Here is a 25,325-nt window from a genome sequence, read left to right as displayed (position 1 = left end):
CTTGAGGCAGTCATCAGAAAAACCAATATAACCGGCCATATAAACACCAAATCAGTACAAATTACTGCATATGCAGACGATGTAGCCATCATTAGTAGGAATAAGCCACGACTAATGGAAGTGTTAAATCAAATTGATCCTGAAGCAAGAAAAAGAGTATATTACAGTCAAAAGAATAACTGACAATGAAAATAATATCACAATAGACAACTATACTATCGAACGAGTGGATGCCTTAACATATCTCGGCACAGAAATCAATCAGAAGAACTCCGTAAGTAGCGAAATTAATGCACGTATTTCCAGCGGGAATCGTACATACTATGCTAATAAAAGATTGATGACATCGAAATTATTAGACAAAAGAACCAAAATGACTATCTACAGAACACTGATTAGACCCGTAGTAACCTATGGATGTGAAACTTGGGTAATGACGAAAAAAGATGAAGCCCAACTCAGGACATTCGAGAGCAAAATACTGAGGAAAGTATATGGCCCGATACAAGAGGAAGATGGCACATGGAGAATCAGGAGAAACGACGAGGTTAATGAGTTAAATGAAGGTTATGACATTGTAAGATTTGTGAAAAGTCAAAGACTGTCATGGCTGGGACATGTGCAGAGACAAAACGATGCAAAAACAACAAAGAAAATGTTACAATGGAAGCCCATAGGAAGGCGAAAAAAAGGAAGGCCCAGAACGAGATGGTTGGATAACGTGGAAGACGACCTGAAAACAATAAACATAAGGCAATGGAGAAGAAGGGCACAAGTGAGATCTGAATGGAAGGACATAGCCAGACAGGCAAAGACCCATCCAGGGTTATGATGCCAAAAGAAGAAGAAGATAATACTTTGATTATTGTTGATTGCTCACCGTTGTTGATTGCTGTAGTACCGTTGATTGCTCTATAATACTTTGACATAAATGTTGTATTCTCTAGAACTGTTAAAATTATCCTTTTTAACAACTTTTCTTAAAGAATCCTTATATGTATTACCGTAATATTACTTCTATATAGAAAAAATTAGAACCGGCCCTGTTTGTATTTGTGGCTTATCCAATCATATCCTGCGAATTATGATTTTCATCAAACCAGAACAAAGTGTCTTCATTAATAATAATTTTAATTGATGGTTTCATTTTCAGAATGACAATGTTTACATATAAAAGGTGTTGGAAAAAGAACGAAAATACATTGTTTTGTTAAATTCTATTGCTATTTCTTCCTGCTATTGCAAAAATGCTCCGATTTACTTGCTTCTTGTGTACTCTTATGGTATTCTGCAATGCTATGGTAAATATTTGGTTACATTTTTTTAAATTATAATTACCTATTCTTTATTTAGTGTATATTATTAAAAAATAATAAAAATTAACTAAACGAAAGAAAACAAAATTTTTTATCTGTTGAAATAATTTTAAAAAAATATTCGTTTTTTAATAATAACTTACTTATTTTCATTTACTAAATCTTCTTAAACTAACAAACCGTTTTGCTGTGTTCAGATTTCATCTTTGTGGTCTTTCTCTTTCCTGTATTTCTTATAGGGCAGTCACATAAAATTGTAGTACATATAAAAAATAAAGTAATTCGTTTCACAACGAATGCTTAAAAAATTTAAGTTTTGGTATGAAAATATGGATTTATGTCAAAAGTATTGTATATAATATCATAAGAGAGAAAATTTTGCTAGCAATATTTTTGACTTCTTCTTCTTCGTTTATTTTTGGGTTTCGATTATATAATCATTTACCCAGTACATGTAAGGTTATGCTCGTCTTGCTCTAGGCAATGCACAACCAGGGATAAATTTCTACTTCTGTTTACTTTACTGCTAATTGACAACTGGGTGATACTGAAAGATCAGCTTTTCCATTTGTTTATCTTCTTCATTTAAGGTTACTTTTTACTGCTAATTGACAACTGGGTGATACTGAAAGATCAGCTTTTCCATTTGTTTATTTTCTTCATTTAAGGTTACTGTTTACTGCTAATTGACAACTGGGTGATACTGAAAGATCAGCTTTTCCATTTGTTTATCTTCTTCATTTAAGATTACTATTAACTGCTAATTGACAACTGGGTGATACTGAAAGATAAGCTTTTCCATTTGTTTATCTTCTTCATTTAAGGTTAGATTAGACTTTTCTCGTTTGGGGGTAGCTTCCAAACATTGTCACATTAGGTATATGGGTAATGCTACCTTCGGTTAGGATTAAGGATTTTAAGGACGTACATTTTTGTATGTTAGGATATTTCCAGTATTTTCTAGATTTATTTTGTTATTTTGACAAGTTAAAGTTTGAAGTTAAAAAAAAAAGAAAAAAAATTTTATATATCGATTTGAAAAAATTTGATGAATTTAATAATTATTTTTATAACTTTCTTAGAGGGTTTATATAGAATACTATGTAAAGATATTGGACTCTATTCCTGTTTTTATTAGTTCTAAATACAGATCCATATTTTTGTGTTTGTTTATGGGACATTCAAAGAAGATATGGATCACTGTTCCAATGGTTCCGCATTCACATATCGGTGTTTCCGTTTTACCTATTTTGTAGAGATAGCAAGGAGTTTTGCAATGTCCACTACGTAAACGATTAATATTTGTTATGGTATTTCTGCCCATATACTCACATTTGGCATACCATGGTTGGTATGAAAGTTTGTTGACTGGCAATTTTCGCGAATTAAATTTTGAAAGTTAAATCACGGAACGTCAGTCGAGTGATTTTGTCAAAATTTCATAAGCGAAAAGTGCCAAAAGGCTACAAACTTAAACAAAACCAGAAGAAAATTTTGCCGGTAGGTAAATAATTATCTCTCGAATGATATTCGACAAGATTATTTCACGAGACAATTAATGCACCGTATGAACGAAACATAATCTTTATTAATTTTTTAACAATATTAAATGTTCAATTATTATAAGTTATAATAATTTGCCCATTCTTTTTTCCCAAAGCATGATTTTATGTATTATTGACCTGTAGCATTTGGGAACTCGAAGGTCCAGCTTTATTTGTTGTTCTGATATTTTCGATCAACTTCTGGTGCCGACTGGAATACAGCTGCAGATATGGTTTTAGAGAGCTTGCATTTGAGTGACCGGTTAATTTAATTACCCTCTGTTTAGAAACACCTTGAGAAACAAGGCTGACACAGCTGAAGATCGATGAGAATGGTTTGTTATTTTATGTTTTTTTAAGTCTATTCCAATTTTTTCAGCTGACATTTTTGTCCACTGAGATACAGTGATGAGATCTTTAAAGTCTTCGCCATTGCCTTTTTTCATTTTAAAGGCATAATCCTTGAAAATTTTTGCTAGTTTCCTTATGGTAGTACATCTTTCAAGCGTAAAATTTCTCACTCGAAGAAACTCTGAAAATTGGGTCCAAATAGAGCTTCTGGACCTCTGCGTGTTTAATGGGACACTTTCCAAAACCAATTTTTTATATCTGTCTTGATTTATTATATCTGTCCAAAATTAATTACGCCTTAATGACGTTTGTCAAACTGACAACAATAGAATTACCAGACACCTTCGTGACGGATCTGTTATAATTTTGTCGCTGAGAAATCAAGGGCAGGAAGGAGTTTTGTCAGTAGAAAACGTGGCGTTGCTATGACGTTTTATCAGTTAAAAATAGTCTAGTGAAATAGTCAAAATTATAACCCCTAAAATAAAGTTTAAATAATGGCATATGTTTATAAAGTTTATAATGTTTATAAAGTTTTTCGTTAATAACTTTACGAGAAATGAATATGAAATAATACCACTTCGATATTCGTTTAGCTGGCAAATTTTTCAGAAATAAAAAAAAAGTTCTCCAGTACCATTTGTGACCGAAATGCTTAGTTGATAATGATCAGTTAAAAAACCAACTGTCAAGAGTAGGTTTTTCCTGGTCATTCGCAAGTACTTCTTTAAAGTTTCCTTTTCAGGATTACTTAGTTTTACCCTGGCAAGTCTACTTCCTTGCTCTTCTTCCCATCTTTTTACTTTTTGTTCGTGCGAGTGACATTTGACAATAAACGCTATTGTTCTAGTTGATCAACCAAAAACATACCCAGATCCTAAGACTCTTAAGCCAACCGCCTTCCCAGCTAATTGGTTAGCAATGCGGTTGCTTTTATTCCTATTGTGTCCTTCACACCTCAGGACGAAATTATTACCATCAGAAGCACGCGGTTTATTTAAGGTTAGGCATAGTGTGTAAACATATGTTTTTGGGTATCACTATCGTAGTACTCACCTACAATAATAATAACGTATGGCATTTTTGTCGGGAAGATAATTTCAGAGAGGTTTCGGCGCCATTTGCATCTTTAATCCTGTTTCAGGTAGCTATTGTCGATGCACACACAAGCTCAGGGGGACCGACAGCTTAACGTGTTCTGCGAAATACGGTTTATGGTTCATTTCATTATTAAAAATGAAAATGGTGCCGAGATTTTATGTTAAATCAACGTGGCACTACTAAAGTTATCTCAGGCTTTAATTATTTTAATTTGTTTTTACGTAGTGATTTTTTTGCTTCCATAGTTTTTCATATTGTTCTAACATCTTTCTGGCTATTTTTTTCTCGTGTATCTTTAATTAATGGATTCAATTCAGAGCACGATCTTTCTGACTGAATAAAATATGCTGATTTTGCTATTCTATCTTTTTTTATCACACTAGAATCCCCTTGTGGCATACTAATTCAGGATAGTGATATAGTAAAATAAAATAAACTTTTTTCTTCTTTATTGGCGTCAGTATGTATTTAAAGGGTTGGTTTCCATTTTTATTTATGCGCAGTATTGTATATATTTCAATTGTTTAAAATATTCTTTGTTTTATATATATTTTTTTTTCGATATTTTAGCATAAATCAACCATGAACTTCAAATCTCAAATTAAATATATTTTATATTACAAAAAATTCTTTAAAATGTATTTTATACTAGTTTTTTTCTGTAACCTTTAAAAGACAATAGTGTAAACTTAAGTGATTTAAAAGTGATCCTGTATTTGATATAATGTAAGTAATAAAGCTTTATAGTGGTAGTAGAACTAGCAAAAGTTATAGAGCAATCATAGAATAGTTTGTAGAATAGTATTTAACACCTTATTATATATATATATATATATATATATATATATATATATATATATATATATATATATATATATATATATATATATACATAAATTTTGGATTGTTTTGGTATCGACAGTATATTATTTAAAATGATTTTCTTTTGTATATTTCAGGTTCTGTCTGTCTGAAATTAAAACAATTCTATTTTTTCCTCACTTGCCATATTTCGCCAACTAGTTGTTGGCTTTATCAGAAGTGCACTACAAATTTATTAAAACAACGAGATAAGCAACATTAAGATAAAATTACATAAATATTTACTCGCAGAGGTAGAACTGTTAAAGATAAGACACCAGTAATGTACACTACCAATACAATTTATAAACTACTGTGTTTAGGATGCGAAAGTTACTATATTGGACAGACAAGTCAATGGTCAAAAGAACGTATTACCCAGCACAAAAGTGGCTGCTATAAAGGTAAAAACATATACGCTGTAGTCGAACAATTCGTCAACACAGGACTCTAGTTTTACTATATTAATGTTGAAATCCTACAAACAGTAACTAATTATAAAAACAGGCTGTTTCTCGAAATGTGTTATATTACCAACACAAAAAATGTAATAAATTACAAAGCAGATACGAGTCAATTAAGCAGCATCTACATTAATATTCTTCAATCCATATATATATACAAATACAAAGAAACTCCTCTATCCTACTGTACACTTTTTGTTGTTTTATGTCAGTCTAATTGTAAAAGTGTAGTACAAATTTTTGTCTTGCTTTTTTTGTAAACAGTTCTATCTCTGTGAGTAAATATTTCTGTAATTTTAACTTAATGTTGCTTATCTCTTTATTATAATAAATTTGTAGTAAAAAACTTCTGATGAAGCCAACAATCAGTTGGCAAAATATTAATTAACGAAAAAATAGAATTGTTTTAATTCCAGACCGACAGAACTTGAAATATACCAAAGAACATTATTATATATATTCCGAAAGATTTTCGCGGATAGTACAATTAAATCTAAAGCTAGGATTAATAACAAGAATTAACAGCGGACTGTTAATTTATACCGTCGATGGTGACGTGGTTTGGATGTTGGTTGGCGTGTGGAATGGCGTGTGGAATGGCGTAGGGGTTGGCGGGTGCTGGCGCGAAAATTTCTGACAGCAGGATTTTGATAGAGGGTAAAGCAAACGATATTGTTTTATGAGAGTCATCTCTTTTATTGAGTCTATTTAACCTTTTTTTAATTTCTTTGGTTTCACGGATAGTTCTTGGTTTATAAGAGCGGATGCTCTGGTTCTGGAGTCTTTAAAATTTAAATCTGTGATCTGCTAAAATTAAATCGAAATTGCCAATAGAACTGGAATGTTCATAAATCCTACTTTATGAACCATTATGTAATTGCCAATATCTTTATGGAAGAGTTTGAGATCAGAGCTTTATCCACATTAATCTTTAAACCCTTATGTTGTCAAAACATTCATCATTTGTTCCCATGGCCGGAATGCTTTAGTGTCTTTTCAAACCCATCTGAATAGTATACATCCTAGTATACAGTTCACGATAAGGGTTGAAACGTTATCATAAAAAAACCAATCCCAAGGTTTGTATCACTTTGTTTATCAAAAACCCACCCTTACCAATCGTTACTTGCATGCTAACTCTCATTATTTACCTTTACAAATTAGTTCAGTTATTATTACCCTTGTCTTCAGATAAATATACCTTTAAGATGATGCAAGTAGACCCGCTGAGTTCTCTAGTTTAAAACAAGCCCTAATTCAAAACGGCTACCGCAAAAATCACATCAATAGGAGCATACACAGACATCAAACCCCCTCTCAATCTAAACCCAAAGACTTAGACCCTTATCATACGAAAGCTTTTTTCCTTAAATCAAAAGTGTCACTGACTAAATCGACAAAATTCTTAAATCAAAAGGAATAAAGACAATATTTACCCTTTAAAAAAACTTTTATCTCTAGTTCGATTAATCAAAGACAACTTTCCCAATTAACAGCACGGAGTTTATGAAATTCCTTGTGCAGACTGCCCCCGATCTTATATAGGCCAAACAAATCGTAGAATACAAAATAGGATCGTAAAATACAAGATAGGAAAAAGGGACAAATTGTCTCAACAAAAGAGATGACGACATCTGGTTACCTTCGACATGGAGACCTCAGAAACTTTCGCGCCAGCCAGCACCAATTCTCACACCATCCCTCACGCCAACCTCCACCCAAACCACGTCACCATCGACGGTATAAATGAACTGTCCGCTGTTATCAGTAGCAGTAGTGCACTGATTAGGGATCAGTGTAGTAGTGTATGGGACTCGGGAGACTGAGACCTTGAAAGCTCTGAAGAAGACATCAGGAAGGATGTCGAAAGCTCGGAGCAGTGCTTATCAATGTGGTTCAACCCGGAAGCCTGTTGAATTTAATATTATTTCTTGTACATACTAGTATTAATCTTAAATTTAGGTTTATATCTTTAGGGATCTTAGATTTATATAAATATATATATATATATATATATATATATATATAGCATTAGCGAGAAATGCTACTACCTGACTTGATAAATGGCAAGTGCGACCTTGCCGACTTTTTGTTAACAATACTTTAACAAAATACTATTGTTATAAATTGTGAACAACTGTTATATCTGTTTATATATATTTTTTGACGTTCCACACTTCACTAGACATTCCAGGATTTTTAGATGACATTTCGATAAATTCTTGGCTTCTTCATTACTTGTTCTTTTACATCAAGAGACTTATTCTATTTCAAATAAATCTCACAGAACTATTTCTCCTCACAGAACTCCTTTATAGTTATTCTTCTTAATTAATTAGTATATCAGGGACCGATTAAAGCCAGCAGAGTGGATCAATCCCTTGGCATGGAGCTAATCTTTCAATATGAACTACCTTGGGTTTGCATTACAGTCGCCCATTATTATTAAGATGTCATTTTTTGCGATATTTTCACAGGTTTTTCTTGGATTTCATGAAATGCTACTTTATCTTCTTGGGCTGATTCTTGTATAGGGACATAGCAGTTGAGTATCGATATATATTTAAATCATGAATCTTTTACCTTTTACTTTTCGATATATATTTGTTTTTTTGTTCTCTATTCTGATATATGATATCCTTTCATTAACTGTCTTGAATTGTACTACTTTTTCTCTCAGTCTCCTATCCACCATAAAGGCTATCACATTTTTTCCTGAATAGTACATAGCAACATTTTTTTCCCAATTTTTCCCTGATTTTTCCATCGTAGTTCCTGAAGAGCTAAAATTTGTAGTTTATAAGTTTATATGTTTTTAGTTATTTCTAGGATTATTTCTTGCAGCTTACCTATTGCTAACATGGTTTTAATATTCCAGGATCCGATTTTAATGCGATTTACTCTTTTCCTTCTATTAAATTACTTTTTTGCTTCTGTGTGTCTTGTTTTATTTTCGTTAGTCTTTTCTACTGCGGTGTTTGTTGTATTGGTCGTCATAATTATAGGTATCGTCTCTACATTCTGTATAAGTTTTTTGACATAGTCCTCTTTAAGTTCCATCTTCCATCGAAGGTTGGAAATCCTCATAGATATAAAGATCCTGTTGACTGTCGCTCTAAATAGTTCTGCACTACTGCATTCAAACCATTCCCTCAAGTTCTTAAGCCACGATATTCTCCGTCTTCCCACATTTCGCTTTCCTCGAATTTTGCCTTGCATAATAAGCTCCAATAATGAGTATCTTTGCCTCTCATAACATTGCCAAAATACTCAAGTTTTCTTCTTTTGATAGTCAATATTATTTCATCATCGTGTCATATTCTTCTAGTAACTTTTGCGTTTGACATTCTGAGTCAATGATATTTGTAGGATTCTTCTGTAACACCAGAAGAATCCTACAAGAATCCTAAGAATCCAATTCAAAGGCGGCCAACTTATTTAGATGCAATTTTTTTAATGTCCATGCTTCCAAGCCATAAAGAAGAGTAGTGAATACGTAACATCGAAGCATTCTTAGGCGTAGTCCCAACCTTATATCCCGACAACAAGGAAACTTTTTAAGTTTAACAAGTGATGCACGTGCTATTTCAATAAGTGTCTTAATTTCTTTGGTTTGGTCTACGTTTGATGTTATCCATGTTCCTAAGTATTTGTAGGTATTTACACTCATAATTACAGTATCCTCAACAATCAAATGGATGTTTGCATCTGCTGATTTAGTCATGATCATGCATTTAATTTTTTTTTTTTTCAAATTCATCCTTAGTCCGTATTCATGACAGCATTCATTAAGTCATTGCATTACGTTCTGTAAATCATTGTTGTTATTCGTCAGTATTACTATATCATCTGCAAAACGCAAGTTATTCAAAACTTCTCCATGAATAGATACACCTTCTATTGAATCTGAGAGCGCTTCTTTAAAAACCGCTTCACTGTAGACATTGAAGAGTAGTGGTGACAGCACGCAACGCTGGCGGACTCCTATTTGTATTTTGATATCTCGGGTGTTCTGGTTGTCAACTCTTACCTTGGCTTAGGTTAGATATAATTTGCATTTCACGAATATCAATATTTTTGCTTTTTAATATATCTACAAGCTTTTTATGTTAAACCTTATCAAATGTCTTCTCAAAATCTATAAAACATAAGTACACGTCCTGATTCATATCCATGCATCTTTGGGCCAGCACAATCAAGCCGAACAAAGTATCTCTTGTGCCCGTATTATTTTTAAAGCCAAATTGTGTGTCACTTATTTCATGTTCAAGAGTTTTAACAATTCTGCTGTGTATTATTTTCAAAAATGTTTTAAGTGTGTGACTTTCTAAAGCTATTATTTCTGTGATCTGAGAGGGATATTGCGCTTGAATTTTTGAGTATTGCCACAAAGGATCACATTGTCTGGGGATTGTGGCAGTCTAATATATTAGATTAAAGAGTTCATAGTTCAAGAGACATAGTACACAAGTATAAATCGAAGGAATGCATAATTCCTGTTATAATACAAATCTAAAAGTAATATTTCATTAAATATTGGTAAATTATTTCTCCTACTAGATATTGGAAGTTATAAAAAACTATATGAAAATTAGTTTTAAATAAGGAGAAAATATAAATGTAATTATATTATTGCCCAAAATCCATTTAGCTGGGCTTCATCATTTTCATTTACTATAACTTGTACTTCAATCCATACATTGCGTGGTATCACTCTTAAACGTATAAATTTTTCATTATTTTGTCTTATATTTTCAGCCTGAAGAAAACGATTTAAAACAGGAACTCGAAGTCCTAGACATAGTTCATCAGCAATGCAAAACGCAAACTGGTGTTAAAGATGAAGACTTAGAAAAAGCAAGACAAGAAGGTGTAGGCAGCGATCAAATAGGAGACTACGTCTTATGTGTGGCAAAAAAGACCGGATTGTTAACTGAAGACAACAGAGTAAACAAAGACGTAATAAAAGAACGTTTTGGAAAGAGAGATCCACAAGTCGTTGACGATATTCTCAATAACTGTATTAATGATGAAGAGGTGACCAAAACAGAAGTACTAAAGATAATTAATTGTATTATGGAGACTACTAAGGGTTCTAAAAAATCGCAAAACTAAGTGGTGAATGAGGTGCTTTACAATATTTGTTAAAATAAAGTGTGTTTAATTTATTAGTTTTGTTTTAATATAAAAGATTTTTTATTTACTTTTCAACACATTTTTATTTGGACATTTTCATAATTTGTTAAATATTTTAAAAGGATTAACTATTACTGCTTTCTGTTAGAATCACTATCAATAGTGTATCAAAGTAGATATTTCACTGTATCAAATGTTGGCAATTAAGATCTCTATATTGGCAACCGTTACCAGTTTTTCGCGCCAATTTTCACTGCATCCTAGATAGATGGATTTAAAGAGGTGGCCTTTGGCCTATTTCACTGGAATCTTTTCAGATTTATTATGGTCCTCTAGTCCTAGATAATATTCTCAAGCTTGACCCTTTTTAAAAAGTCTAATAGCTTCAAGACTGTACCTTCCATGTAGCTATTTGCCGGTGTATTTTCTTCTCCTAATACAAAGAGCACGTTTGCCAGACTGACAGTGACAGAATCTGCATAGGTCATCATATGATAATCCCATCAGCTTTAAGTGCTTATTCGGCTTACAGTGCCTTGTTAGAAGACCTACTATGGCTTTGACTATTTTCCTGTCTTTGTTTATTAGGTCTGCCGTAAATTTTGGCGAATGTTCTGTAACGAACTGTTTCGCCTGTCTTTGTCCTGGTGAATTTCTCCACCATTTCAGAGATTTGTGAGCTACCTACTTTCTTGTAGCCGTTCTTGTTACTGTCTTTGCATAGCCGTAGAAGGGTTCCGATCCAATAAACGCCATTGATGAGCCTTGTTTGACCATTTCATTAGGACCCTCGTGCCCCGTTATCCAGGCTACCGTAACCTTGCTACGGTCTCCTAGTTTATTTAGGGCACACACATAATCCCATACTAGCTTAGAATTGACCTCTACAGAATTGAGTGCCTTAAACGCTGCCTGACTATCTGTGAAGATGGCAACTAAACAGACCGTTCTTTCCTGCCCTTCTATTTCTTCCACGCAGTGATGGATTGCCGTTATTTCCGCCTGGAAAACTGTCACATTCTTAGATAAACTTACCGGAAAATGTTTCCCTTGATTTGTTCCTACTATGCCGGCTCCCACAACCTCCGATGTTTTGAGCCATCCGTGTACCAGGTAGCAGCAGTTTGTATGGGTACACCTTCACTCCAGTCTTCCCTGCCTGGTATCTTAATTGTGAACTTATTGTTAAAGCTATATCTCGTAGCTATTGCATCGATAGGTTGCACCATCACAATATCGGCTTTTAGTTCCTTGATTAGCTTTCTATTGTCAGATCCATGCATCTAGCTTATATGTCTCTGACTATAGATTAATCTGTGCATCACTGATCTTGCTTCGCCCTGTAGACCTGGCTTCCAACGCTGCTGTAGGAGTTGTTTGTATGGTCCTGTAATACACATTCATGCTAGCCTTTGTGTATTACTTACCAGCCTTATTGCTCCCACTTGCTGCGTATTTGTCCACGACTTCACTGAGCCATAAGTTATAATTGGTCTAATAACCGTTGTGTATAACCGTAGAGTTATTTTGGAGTTAAGTCCCCAATTCTTACCGCGCATTCTTCTACATCTGCCCAGGGACATAGTAGCTTTCTGTGTAGTTTTCAGAATTTAAATATTCCATGTAAGTCCATGATCAAAATACACCCCAAGGTATTTTGTTTCTTTGGCAAATGAAATCTTTGTTTCTCCCAGCACCGGTGGTTTTAGGCCGTGTAGTGCTGTTTTTTTGGTGAAGTTGACGATTTATGTTTTCTGAGCATTGACTATCAGTCTTTCTTGTTTACGCCAGTCGTCAACTATATTTAGGACTGCTTGCATTCTCTCAGACACTACCTGGGTAAACCTTCCCTTGACAACGACAGCATATCCTAGACAGTAAAAGCCTTCTGTTGACAGATTTCTGTTCAGATCATCTACCAAGGTTACCTAAAGTAGAGGGGACAGAACTCTTCCTTGTCAACAGCCTCCACCTACTTTTACTTTGATGGCTGCTTTACCCAGAGTTAATATTACTGTCTTATTCTCCAGGGATGCCCTTATCCATCTGAATATTACCGCAGGTGCGCCTCTTCTACTCATAGCCCCTATCAAACAGCTGGTAGTAATAATATTAAATGCCCTTTTTATATGTAAACAAGCGACCATTGCTATCTCTTTGCTATCACTGCATTGTAATACATACCATCTTTTCATTCCAATTTTTTCATTTTTTCCTGGTTGTGATATAAGAATTCGTCTGAAAGATGTTCAGTTGTGGTTGTGTTCTCATTTTTATAAGAGATAGTTTATTTTATTTAACTGATGTGGGTTTATATTTGCTATAAATATCAAAGAACGAATGGAGTCGAATCTTGCTTCAGAGACTGGGACGACTCCTTATTTCTCCAGTCTGTTATTCGTTTCTCTGACGCCTTGGACATCAGTTACTGTTGTAAACTCAGAAGTTTTTTTTTCCACGGGCTTTTGCAATTTGCACGTGTATTTGGCATTGTATTCTCTTGGGGTTGTATGTTCCCAGTCTTTTTGAAAATTTTGATTTACTCGGGTCTTTTCTTCTTTCATGGCTCCATATTCCTTTGCTACGTCTTAGTTAAATCTTCAAAGTCTCGGCAACAAACATAAACCTTATATTTCGGTAATATCCACTGGGATAAAAAGCTTTCTTGAAATCTTCGCAGAAGTTTGCCCACGATTTCCAATTTTTGCTGTTGTTTTGCTACCATAGCAAAGCATGGTCTCCTAGTAATGCTGGCAGTGCTCTTAGAAGATATTGTTAGGCTAGGGTTACTTTATCTATCCTTTCTATAAAGTCTAGTGTGCCCGAATGTTTTGTATCAAAGTGCGTGTTCTACTTCCGTACTTAGTTTAATAACGCTGCTTGCGATATTTGTCTCGGTATTGTTAGGTATTGTAATTATGATCTGATAATTAACATTTATTGGGTTAGTACGTCGAGTTCTGATACTTTGGAAGGCTTAACTTTTGGAATCGTGCCTGTCGGTTCTTCGCGATCTTTAAAAAAGTCTCTTAGCCTTGATCTTAGATCTTCGGCAGTTCCTTTGGAATCTAAACCGATCTTTTCGGCCTGGAGCTGTATTTCCTCTTTGGACAGGCGGTATATCCATAACGTACTTGTAGCACCTACTACTGAGTCTGTGTCTGTCGTTGCTGAATGAAGCGGCATTTCTATTTTTGCTCGGGTACCAATTTGTAAATAAATATAATAAATAACAACAGGATTTATAACATCAAAAGGATTAAAACAAGGATGTTGCTTGTCTCCCACTTTATTTAAAATATACCTCGAAAGTGCTTTAAAAAGATGGAAACAAAAATGCAGGACAATGGGGATACCGCTCACCAATACTATGGTATATACGCTTAACTTTGCAGACGATCAAGTAATAATGGCTCAAGATTATGACGATTTAAACTATATGGCACGAAAATTAATTGAAGAGTATGATATATGGGGTCTAGAAGTAAATAAAAAGAAAACCGAATACCTGTGCATTGGAGCAGAACAAAAAGATCTCATATTAGACGATAACACTACGATAAAGCACTGCTGTGACTACAAATACCTAGGTATCACTATTTCACAAGATGGAACATTAGACAAAGCCATAAGAGAGAGAAATACGTCAAGGAGAAAAGCCATCACAATGTTAAACACCATTTTATGGGACCAATCCATCAGCAAAGAAAATAAAAAGAGGATATATGAGACTATAGTAAAAAGTATCACTTTATACAGTTGTGAGGTATGGCCACTGAAAGAAAGAACACTGTCAACGCTGAAAGCGACGGAAATGGATTTTTGGAGAAGAGCCGCAGGAAGATCTAGAAGAGAAAGGATTACCAACGAACGCATTAGAGAAATAATGGGAATCAAACGAACAATCACAGATGACCTAACAACAAAACAACTTATCTGGTTCGGACACTTACAAAGAATGGACGAACAACGAATGCCAAAAGAAATACTAAAGTGGCAACCAGAAGGAAAGAGAAAACGAGGTAGACCGAGAAAAAGTTGGAGCGAAGGAATAAATAAAGAACTGAGAGAGAGGGCCATAGAAGAAGATCTATGGAACAACCGGTCTAAGTGGCGATTGGAAGTCGGAAAACGGCGGAGAACGTTATAAACCGACAAGTAGTAGTAGTAGTAGTAGTAGTAGTAGTAGTAGTAGTACCAATTTGTGACGGGTAGCAACAAAATAACATTATATTCAAGAGGCTATGTACATAATTTAAATGCCATAAATGCCGAAGAGCGGAAAGTGACTTATCAACACTTCAACAAGAAAAATAATAGGTCTGTCTTAGATCAACACTCTAAGACCGGGTAAGCAACTGCCACTAGATCAACATTCTAGCAGAAGTGGTTGGCCTTAAGTCAACACCCTAGATCCAGTGGAGTTGTTCCCAGATTAACACTTTGATATAACTCGATTCTCTTGTGCAGCGCCTTCTGTGCTACATGGTCATCGGCCATCCATCTCCTCTAGCGCGAATTGATGGAAGTGGAACTCGCTGGTGGGGGTGCTTGTATACGGTGACGTTGACGGGATGGCGGCGATGCACATTGTTACAAGATATACCTTAAGATACAATCTTTATATATAGCTCAGGGAAATAACCTTTTTTTCAGTAGGAACTCTAAACGGATCAGGTACTTTACAAGTTTTTTTTAGGTACCGGCTTCTAGGACAATAATATACTTTTCTTGAAATTAATTTAATTATTGGTTTTTAACGGTTAACTACAACAATACATGAAGAACAAGTTAAAAAAGTTGAAAAATATAAATATCTGGGTACAATAATTAACGAAAATAATGAATACACAGAAGAGATTAAGGCAAGAATAGGACAGGCAAGAAATTCTTTTAACAAACTGAAAAAAGTACTCTGCAGCAGGGACATTTCAATTTCTTTAAAGATAAGACTTCTAAGATGCTACGTGTTCTCCGTATTATTTTATGGGTTGAAGGCTTGGACATTAAAAAAAGATGTTTCGGACAGATTAGAAGCCTTCGAGTTATGGGTCTACAGAAGGATATTAGGAATAAGTTGGGTGGATAGATTCACAAATGTCGAGGTGTTGAGAAGAATGGGAAAAGATAAAGAGGTTTTAAATACAATTAAAGTCAAAAAACTGCAATATCTGGGACATGTCATGAGGGGCGAGCGTTATAACTTGTTGCAATTAATAATGCAAGGAAGAATACAGGGTAGAAGGAGTCGCGGATGAAGACACATCTCCTGGTTAAACAATTTGAGAGCCTGGTATTAACTGCACTTCTGATGACCTCTTTAAAGCAGCGGTATCGAAAGTGCGAATTGCCATGAAGGTTGCCAACCTTCTTAGAGGAGATGGCACATGAAGAAGAAGAAGACAACGGGTTAAACAACGTACATTTTCCAATGTTCTAAGTAAAAATAAATCAAAATTCTTTATTTTTAGTTCATTTACGAATTTGTTAATTAGTTCTAACGGGTTAGTAAAATTAGAAAAGGACCTCGGAATCTTAGTCTTGGAAGTCTTACAGTAAGGATATGGAGTAAAAATTGCTTGCCTACAACAGACTAGGTGGAAAGTACTGTGTTTAAAGTGTAGCACTAGATGTGCTAGAATAGACGTGATGTTTAAATAGATGTGATTTTATCTAATCACTACATACTCGTAAATATGTTTTATTGGCTATAGATTAACTTAAAAATTAACAGCGGTTGAAAGAAATTAAAAAGATTATGTATTAAGTTTAAAAGTTTGAACTCTAATGTTTGCTTTTGTTAACTCTTTTAATATGATCCCTACGAAAAGCAAGGATAGTTAAAAAACATATGAACCACACTCGTACATTGATTTATAATAAATATTGTGGCTATAAGCACATAAACAAAAATCAAATAAAGTCAGACTATATTATATGTAGTAGAGACTTCTGTGGGAGTAGGTAAGAATACATAAGGACACAAACCAGTCTGGCCTAGGATAAGTTATTCTCAGTAGATTTTAGAAATAATAAATAATGTGGGGGTCATGCCAAATATGTTGAGTTACACATAAATTTATATAATTATAAAAAACAAAACATATATTATTAAACAAAATTAGCAAACAAAATTAATTAAGTCTAATTACCCATCTTCTTCTTCTTCTTCGTGCGACTAGGATTACTCCTGTTTGTCTGCCTCTTATTCTTTTTTAGTCGTTGTTGACTGTACATTATTTTTCCACCTTTTTGGCAGCCTTCCAACGGGTCTTCTGCTATACGGCTTGTTGTTTTTACAGATGTTAGCTAATCTATCTGGTCCCATTCGGTTTACATGTTCGTTCCAGTTTTTTTTTCTTGTTTTAATCCACCATTCAAATGTATTTTGAATTTTGCACTGCTCGCGTATACTTCTGTTGGTTTGTTTGTCTCTTAATAATATGCCCGCTATTGATCTTAATACTTTCATTTCGATATTGTTGATTTGTTGTTTCGTTTTTCTTGTATCGGTCTTTGTCTTGTATCGGTCCTTGTCTCCACTGCTTATGTTAGGATTGGTCTTACTGTTGTCTTGTATACTTTAATTTGGCTTTCCGTGGTCTCAGATATTTGTTTCTCGATATGGTTTATCAGAGGCAACCACTTACTCTTGTCGCTTTTGATGCTTGCCTTGTGGTCTCTGTTCTTATATCCCTGTCAGTAGTGATCTCTACTCCTAGCTAATTGAATTTCGTTACTTGTTCTACAATCTTGCCGTCTATTTCTAGTTTACATCTACGCGGCTCTTTACTGATCACTATACATTTAGTTTTTTCTACTGATATTCTCATATTAAGTTTGTTTGCTGTGATATTGAAGGTGTGGAGCTGCCTTTGTAGGTCATCTTCGTTATCAGCAATTAGTACTGCATCATCGGCATAGCACTTGTTTCTATTGGCACTTTCTTTCCCTTTCTTTTTGTTTCGTTCGGAGCACATATATCAATTTTATGGAGCTCCAATTCCTGCACATTTGGTCTCTTTGTCCTTTTTCTTGCGTGGTTCGTCTGTGTATTCGTACAATTCCGAGGCTTCTGTTCGGTTCTCTGAGCATTGATTTTTTTGACAGTAGGTACGCTGCTAACCTTGCTCACCAACCCCCTTTACGGAGGACCATTTCTCCTTTCCTCATCAGCCCTAACCCTGCCTTCCATTAAGGTTGGTTACCCAATCTCCAGCAAGGTTGCTCAGGTTTTCCAGGGTTCACCCGTGCAGCCCAAGCCGCACTTCGAGGAGGTGAGGATAGGGATTGAGTAGGAGAGGCTAGAGAATGCTAACTTTTTATATTGCACTTCACTACCCCTTTGAACCATTAATTACCCATTAACGACAATAATATAAAAAAAATATAAAAAATTACCCTTGAAAGGTTTAATGTAGCTCCCTAAGAGTACTCTTTTTAAAGTTAAATAAAATTATAAAACAATTTTGATATGATTTGATATAATAGAAATAACTAAATGAACAGTTATTACTTAATCTAAAAATATTTATTTATTTGTTTCACAGCAAACACATTTTACAGAAAAAAATGTAATTACAAGTATGAATTTTACATGCACACATATAAAAATATATATACAGACACACACATACATGTAGATAAAACCATCCATATCTCGGTGTATCTATGCCAGATTTAGAATTATAGAATTAGTTATTGTATTTTTATTATTTTAGGCATCCAACATGCCAGAAGAAGAAATAGAAAAGATGAAGAAGTTTCACGAGGAATGTAAAGAACAGACAGGTGTCGATAGTGATGAAGTCAAAAAAGCAATGAAAGAAGGTACACCAACTGATGCCATCAAAGAACACACATTGTGCTTTGTACAAAAAACTGGTATGATAGGAGATGATAACAAAATTGACATGGATCTAGCCAAATCGCATTTTGAATCATTATTTCCTGAATTAGCCGATGATATTATGGCAAACTGCATATCGGACGAGGAAGTTACGAAAGACTCTGTTTACAATATGGCAAAATGTGTAGTTGGCAAAATAGGGCATTAGATTAAACTGGAATTTATAATTGCGTAATTAAAACTGTATGGAAAAAAGAAATTAGAAAATTTTTTTGTTAGCTTACTAAACCAAATTTTGATACTGGATGTAGCGTTGAAATTTTTTTTTACAATTTACTTAGTATTACTTCGTAACTTGATAATGTTTAGAAAATTAAAAATGTCCTGGGTCATTTGAAACATAAATTAAAATGTTACTTTCGTATTATAAATTTAGTTAAAAACAGTTGAAGTTGTAATTTCACTACAAGAAACGATAAATGTTATCGACTAATGAAACTTCAATATATATTTGTTAATAAAAACTTTTATAAAAGCAATTATTACTATCCAGTTTCAGAATTATAGGGAAAATGTAGAGTAGAAGAGAATTTATGTTGATTTTAATAAAATTTTGTTGTACATATTTAATTTCTATTTAATTCAAATAGTTTACACAAATTTTAAATACCTATAATAAACACCCAATTGATTAAGACTAATAAGAAGAGCTAAAAGAAATTGATTCAAGGACAATGCAACGAAGCATAAACACTTTACCAACTTCACATTTTCGTAAATTGACTCTATTTGTGGTTCCAGATAGTTTACATAGAGTTGGGTGTTGGCTTAACTGATCTTCTTTGATTTAACAATAAAACACTGAAAACTTTTGTTTTCAACTGAAAGAAAAACTGTTTGTCTTAAGTTGATAATTTGTTACTTTCCATAGATTCTAAGAAATATTGCTTGAGGCTTTTATTTTGAATGTAAAGAATTTGGAATTGGCAATTAAAAAATCTTTTGTGTTCTGCTATACGTTTGTTAAAAGTTTTACCAGTTTGACCAATGTAAGTTTTTCAACCGTCGCCACATTTAAATTTATATACAACACTATGTAAGTGCTTTTTCCTTTTGGGAAAGTTGCTTGTGCCTGGACAGGGCGATCATTGATAAAAGGAGTTTTAATATTTTCCTCCAAAACAAGTTTTTGTATTGAACTCAATAACCCGTCTTTATCAATTGGAAACGCCATCTTCTCACAAGTTAATATCAACTCAAATAGGAAGACTTCAGTCTCCTTTCCCAAGTGAGAGTTGAATTTTATCTTCGTCCCATTTTTGTGTGTCGGCCTTCCGTTTATATTTTCAACTATTATGTCGTACTAAAAAAATAATTTGACCTATATTTTGTACCATAAATATTTTACTAGAGAGAGCAAAGTGATCGCGGAATAATTTAACCCGTCACCATGGGGGGATCGTTTTGCACAAACGAGCACTCTTTTCTAGCAGCCATGTTTATTACGTAGCCAACAAGGTTTGGTATTTCGTAAACATCTCAGATTATCTGCCAAATTTTGGACTTCCAGCAACTATATCACAATTGAACATTTCTACTTGTATAAAAGTAACATTACAATAATTTCAAGGCTCACCCTATAACAAACTTATATAAAGTTACTGTTTACGCGAAATTAGGGAAATAGGGTATGGCATTACCAGTCCTAAAACTAATGTGAAGGGTTGTTTTGTCAGCAAGGATCATTTTCGGCCACTCGGGTAAGTACTCGATATCTTGGGTAAGTACCGAAGATTTTTTTAATAAAAATTATTCCTATTACGGGTAAAAATTAATAAAGCGTTAACTACAATCGGTATTTACCAGATTGACTTCCATGAGTACTTATTTTGTGCTCATGGCCACACGAGATCAGTGTGCGCCATGAGTGCCACCTCTGGTACTCACAATAAAATACTGTATTGTAATATTTATCGATCTGCAGATTTCTGTAAACTAAAATTGAGAATATTGCGGGTTGCTAACGATAGATGTCTATCCTATTAGTAGTGACAAATATAGAAAAAGCTTTTTACAAGCTCTAACAGGTAGTTTAATTGTCTGTTGTTGCTTTCCGATATAGTCGCGATTGTAAATTGTAATAATGGATTCCAAAGAAGAGAAGAGATTACTGCATTTGTTTGAGACTGTAGAAATACGAAGCGGATCATCGTCTATTTCCGAGTTTCATGGCAGTGACCCAGTGGACCCAGAGTATGGCACTAGACAGTGAAGATTTGGACAGAGATGAAACTGGTGAAAACGAAGTTTAAAGAGTTAAATAGTGAGCAAGAACCAGCACCTGAGAATGTTCCCATATTTAAAGATTGGCAAATACCTGATCAGCAAAGGATTAAAAATATAAATTATAATACGAATTCTGAAAAAGTAGGCGTAAACCCCGATCTAATAGATACAATGCAAGATGCCAGCCCTTTTGATTTCTTTTGTTTGTTTTTTGATGAAGAAGGGGTATTCCTGTTAGTAAATCAAACAAATAAAAATGCTCAACAATCTCTTGGAAGAAATGCAAGAATTAAAAGCTGAGTACTGACAAATCGACAAGAAGTTCATACGTTTTTAAGCATACTCATCTGGATGGGTTTAGTAGATATGCCTTCTCCCAATTTGAGATGATTTTGAGGTATTATTACAACATTTTTAATTACTAAAATATATATTTATTTTCAGCATGTTTCTTATTTCGGATAATTCATTGAAATCTCACTGTGTATAGAAGAGTCGACGGTACCATTTCAAGGTAGGCCAAGTTTTAGGCAGTACCTGTCAAACAAAAAGCATCGATATGGGGTTAAAATTTTGAAGTTGTGCACCTTTTTACAGTTTGCAATATAAAGTTTATGCTGGAAAGGAAGCTCAGCCTGGTATATCTGTATCCTCGAAAATGTTTATGGAATTAATAGAGCGATATTTAGATTTTGGTAGAGCCCTATATGCGGACAACTGGTATAATACAAAAAAGATACAACTTAGAACTTTACAGAATTTACCACGAAACTGATATCGTCCAACATATCAAAAGAGGACGAGTGGTGTGGGTAAACCATTAGAGACCAAAAGATTCAGTAAGAAAAATCTCGTTTGATAGACACATTGGGCAGAGGAGAAGACGAAGACCTAAAATAAAATGTCTTAATAATACCAATGAAATTATAACAAAAGAGCAATTCTCATAAAATCAAAGAATTGGAAGATTTTTGGCTAGTTTAAAAATATATAATACTATAATATAATCATAAAAATGGATGCAACGTTGTCAAACATGTCTTGAATAAGCTAATACAGCGTAAAATTTAAAAAACATATTTACTGTGAATTTATGTATATTTTGTAATAATATTATCAGTTCTTAAACAATTGGTAATAAAGATTGATTAAAATCCACACTTATCACATTTGTTGTATTTGATGTGAAATATATATATATGCACATACAGAAAACATTTATTTGAAGATCGTTTAATATTCAACTCTACCATGAAATTAGAGATTCTATTTATTACATTTACTTTACTTGGTGTACTGTCTCTCGATAAAAATGTAAGTCTAATGATTTTTTTAAATGTTTGTACCTTTTGCAACTTTTCAAGTACTCATGCACTCTGAAAACTGCTTTCCAAAAAAAGATTATTGAAAATTTCTGGGAAAATGTATAACCAAAAAGTTGTTGTTGTTAGTAAGTTGTTTTAAGAATAGATTTTTTTTTTATTAAACACCTACTGTGTTTATACCATTGTAATCTGGTCAATTGTCACTGAAAACTGTACAACTTTATGAATAAAACTTACAAAAATCAGAAACTAACAATAACAATTATAATTTACTGAAATTACATACATCGTCACAAAATAAAAGATAATAAAATAAACAAGTTATTGCAAAATGTAAATAAATTGCAAATTGCATAATAAAACATAAGTAATAGTTATTTGAACATAAATGTACTGTAATTTCTTAGTTATTTATTAAGAAACTCTTCTATTAAATAATAATATGGTCTTTCAGATAGATGCGCTTCTGTCATTTTACGGAACTTGGGGAAAGATGTTGCAGATTTAAGTTTAAGTAAACATTAAAGTTTGGATGTCTGGTGGAGAAAGAGTTTTTTGGAGTTCAAACAGATACCATATTGCTCTTTTTTGTAATTTAAATATAACATCAGATTGAGACTCAAATAAAGAAAAATATGTTATTTTCGAAGATGCAAAATTGATTTGCTTAGAAATAGATCTTATTGCATAGCAGGTCTTATTCACGATAAAAGAGAGTAAATTAGAGTCTTCTTTTTCTTCCTCTTTATAAGCAATTCTGCTTGTTCATTGGCATATTAATACCTCTATGGAAGGTTGTCAGTCCATCTTTCGCTCGGTCGTCCGGTACTTTTTCTGCCGATTGGTGACTTCGACACGAGTCTCTTTCATGCTGCTTATGTGGTTATTCCATTCTTTTTTCTATTTTGTGTCCATTCATTTATACACTGTACGTTACATTTTCTGTAATTCTTCTTAGTACTATCATCTATGCCGTTTCCAGTATCCTTTGCGTTGTGGCTGTGTCGAGTCTTGTTTCTCGGGAATAATATGTCATTACTGGTCCTACACTGGCTTTATAAATTCTTGACTTCATCTTAGTGTTACTGTGTATCCTTTGTTAACGCTTTTGATGACTTCATCTATCATCAAATTGAAGAGTGTGGGGATATTTCTGTAAGTTGTCCATCTATTCTGACTTCCATTTTATTGTTTTGATAAATGTTTTCGATAGTTTTTATAATAATTAAGGGAACATCTTTATTATACAGAAGATGGATTACATCTTTGGGTCTTATTCTGTCAAAGGTCAATCAGACAAAGAAATTAGATTTGTACCAGGTTTTTATTGTAAGTAGATCAGAAGTTATAGTTGCTTGAAGAGTAGCAGTATTAGAGTTACTCCAGGTGATACTGGTATCATCAGGAAAAAGAAAGAATTTTCGATTTTTTCAGATCTCCTTCTCAAAAACACTTGGGTAAACAAACTTTAGGTCGCTGTGACGTAAGATCCAGCGGAGTTGAGGTAAACAACTTTAGATCGCTGTGTAACTATCAGCCAAGGGCGTATCAAATAAATTCTTTTTATATATTTAAATATTCAAAGGAAAAAATTCATGCTACAATTTGGATGGGAAAATCTTTGAGCTGTGTTAGTTTTATTTCGGAGATCGTTTATTATGGACTAAGTTTATTTTGCTTTCACACTTTTAGAGCTTTCCAGACAATTTTTATAGTAGGATTTTTTAGCTGTTTTGATAAGTTTTAGATAAGTTTTTCTGTACTTGATGATATATTCAGTGTCAAAGACGTTGGTAATAAATTACTTGATGTACAGTAGTGTACAGATATTCTCGACTAATATGTGGAAAACTTTGGTAGTCCAGCGTTTGTGATATTTCGGCTTAATTGTAATTAGAAAATGCCTTATTGAAAATACAAACAAGCGTATTTAAAAAATCATTAAAATTTAGTATATTAAGTAAATGGAAAATTAGTTGGGATTCATCTAATCCTATCGCTAATATACCAATGTATAAATATTAAATATAATGTTAAATTTTAAATGTTAATGCTTTAATTTCTTTAACTGTGTGTGTTCATGTACCTAACTTTTTTTATAAAAATTGGTATTATAACTCTAATTTTCTATATAAATCGGGATATCTCGTATAAAATTTGTACAGTCCTTGGCCTTAGCACGGCCCTTTTTTTTTAAATTCAAAGCTAGAACCTTTCTTAAGGTGTTTTTTGTTTGATTTAGCGCTTACTGCAAAATTATGTAAAGTCCAGGTACTATATTGTGAAAGTTCCTTAGCTTATTATTTGGCTATAGTACTCGCCATAAACTGAAAATTTCTGGTGGGCCAACTGACTTGGGAAGGGATTCGTAGATCTTAAAAATATTACATCTCATTTTGTTGCCTTATATTTTCAGTCTGCAGAAGAAGTGATCGAGCAAAGTGAAAAAAGAGAAAAATTTCGTCAGGATTGCAAAAAGGAATCTGGCCTTAAAGAAGTAAAATTTACAACATCAGAAGTAGCTGACGAAAAGGTAGAAGACTACTATTTCTGTTATTTAAAAAAGATCGGACTATTAAATGATGATGACAAATTCGATAAAAATCAACTGAAACATTTGAGTGACGAATTTAATCCAGAATTATTACCTAAAGACATCGGTGAGCGATGCAGTACCGATGAAAAAGTAACTAAGAAAAAAATTTTGCCGCTACTTAAATGCATAAAAGATGCGTATTTAGAGTTTAGTAAATATGTATTGAGGAAATCAGTACTCCAATGAAGAACTTAAGAATTTGGTTTATTTTAAATAAAGTTTAAGTAAGTCCTGTTGTTTTCTTTTTATTTAAAATAATTTTTATTGAAGTGAAAACTTCTTTAGCGACGTTATGCACTTTTTGGACGGGGAAAAAGCATTGAATTCGCGACCGTCACCACTATCGCGAGATATATTATGTATACATATATGTGTATGTATATTGTATATATATAAAACTGTCGTATATATATATATATATATATATATATATATATATATATATATATATATATATATATATATATATATGCAACGTAAAATCAAGTATAAAAGA

The 25,325-nt window shown here is 33.4% G+C and overlaps 1 protein-coding gene and 1 long non-coding RNA gene across 3 annotated transcripts; both read left to right on the top strand.

Annotated features, from left to right (window-relative positions):
* Positions 1–1,151: 1,151 nt before the first annotated feature.
* On the top strand, positions 1,152–19,247 carry LOC140444897 (B1 protein-like). Of its 2 annotated transcripts, none has more exons than XM_072536581.1 (2): positions 1,152–1,301; positions 18,495–19,247. In XM_072536581.1, the coding sequence occupies exons 1-2, from the start codon at positions 1,248–1,250 to the stop codon at positions 18,828–18,830; spliced, it is 390 nt and encodes a 129-aa protein (XP_072392682.1). In that variant the 5' UTR covers positions 1,152–1,247; the 3' UTR covers positions 18,831–19,247. The 2 variants fall into 2 exon arrangements, with proteins under 2 accessions (XP_072392682.1, XP_072392681.1); XM_072536580.1 differs by lacking the exon at positions 18,495–19,247 and adding an exon at positions 10,396–10,806.
* A 2,805-nt stretch (positions 19,248–22,052) lies between these two features.
* On the top strand, positions 22,053–25,058 carry LOC140446160 (uncharacterized). The gene is made up of 2 exons (XR_011951461.1): positions 22,053–22,222; positions 24,650–25,058. It is a non-coding gene; the product is annotated as an uncharacterized lncRNA (long non-coding RNA).
* Positions 25,059–25,325: the final 267 nt, after the last annotated feature.

The sequence above is a fragment of the Diabrotica undecimpunctata genome, chromosome 7 (genome assembly GCF_040954645.1).
Source record: "Diabrotica undecimpunctata isolate CICGRU chromosome 7, icDiaUnde3, whole genome shotgun sequence".
NCBI classification, from domain to species: Eukaryota; Metazoa; Arthropoda; class Insecta; order Coleoptera; family Chrysomelidae; genus Diabrotica; species Diabrotica undecimpunctata.
Note: the sequence above shows the minus strand (reverse complement) of the source record. Positions and strands in the feature narration are given on the sequence as shown.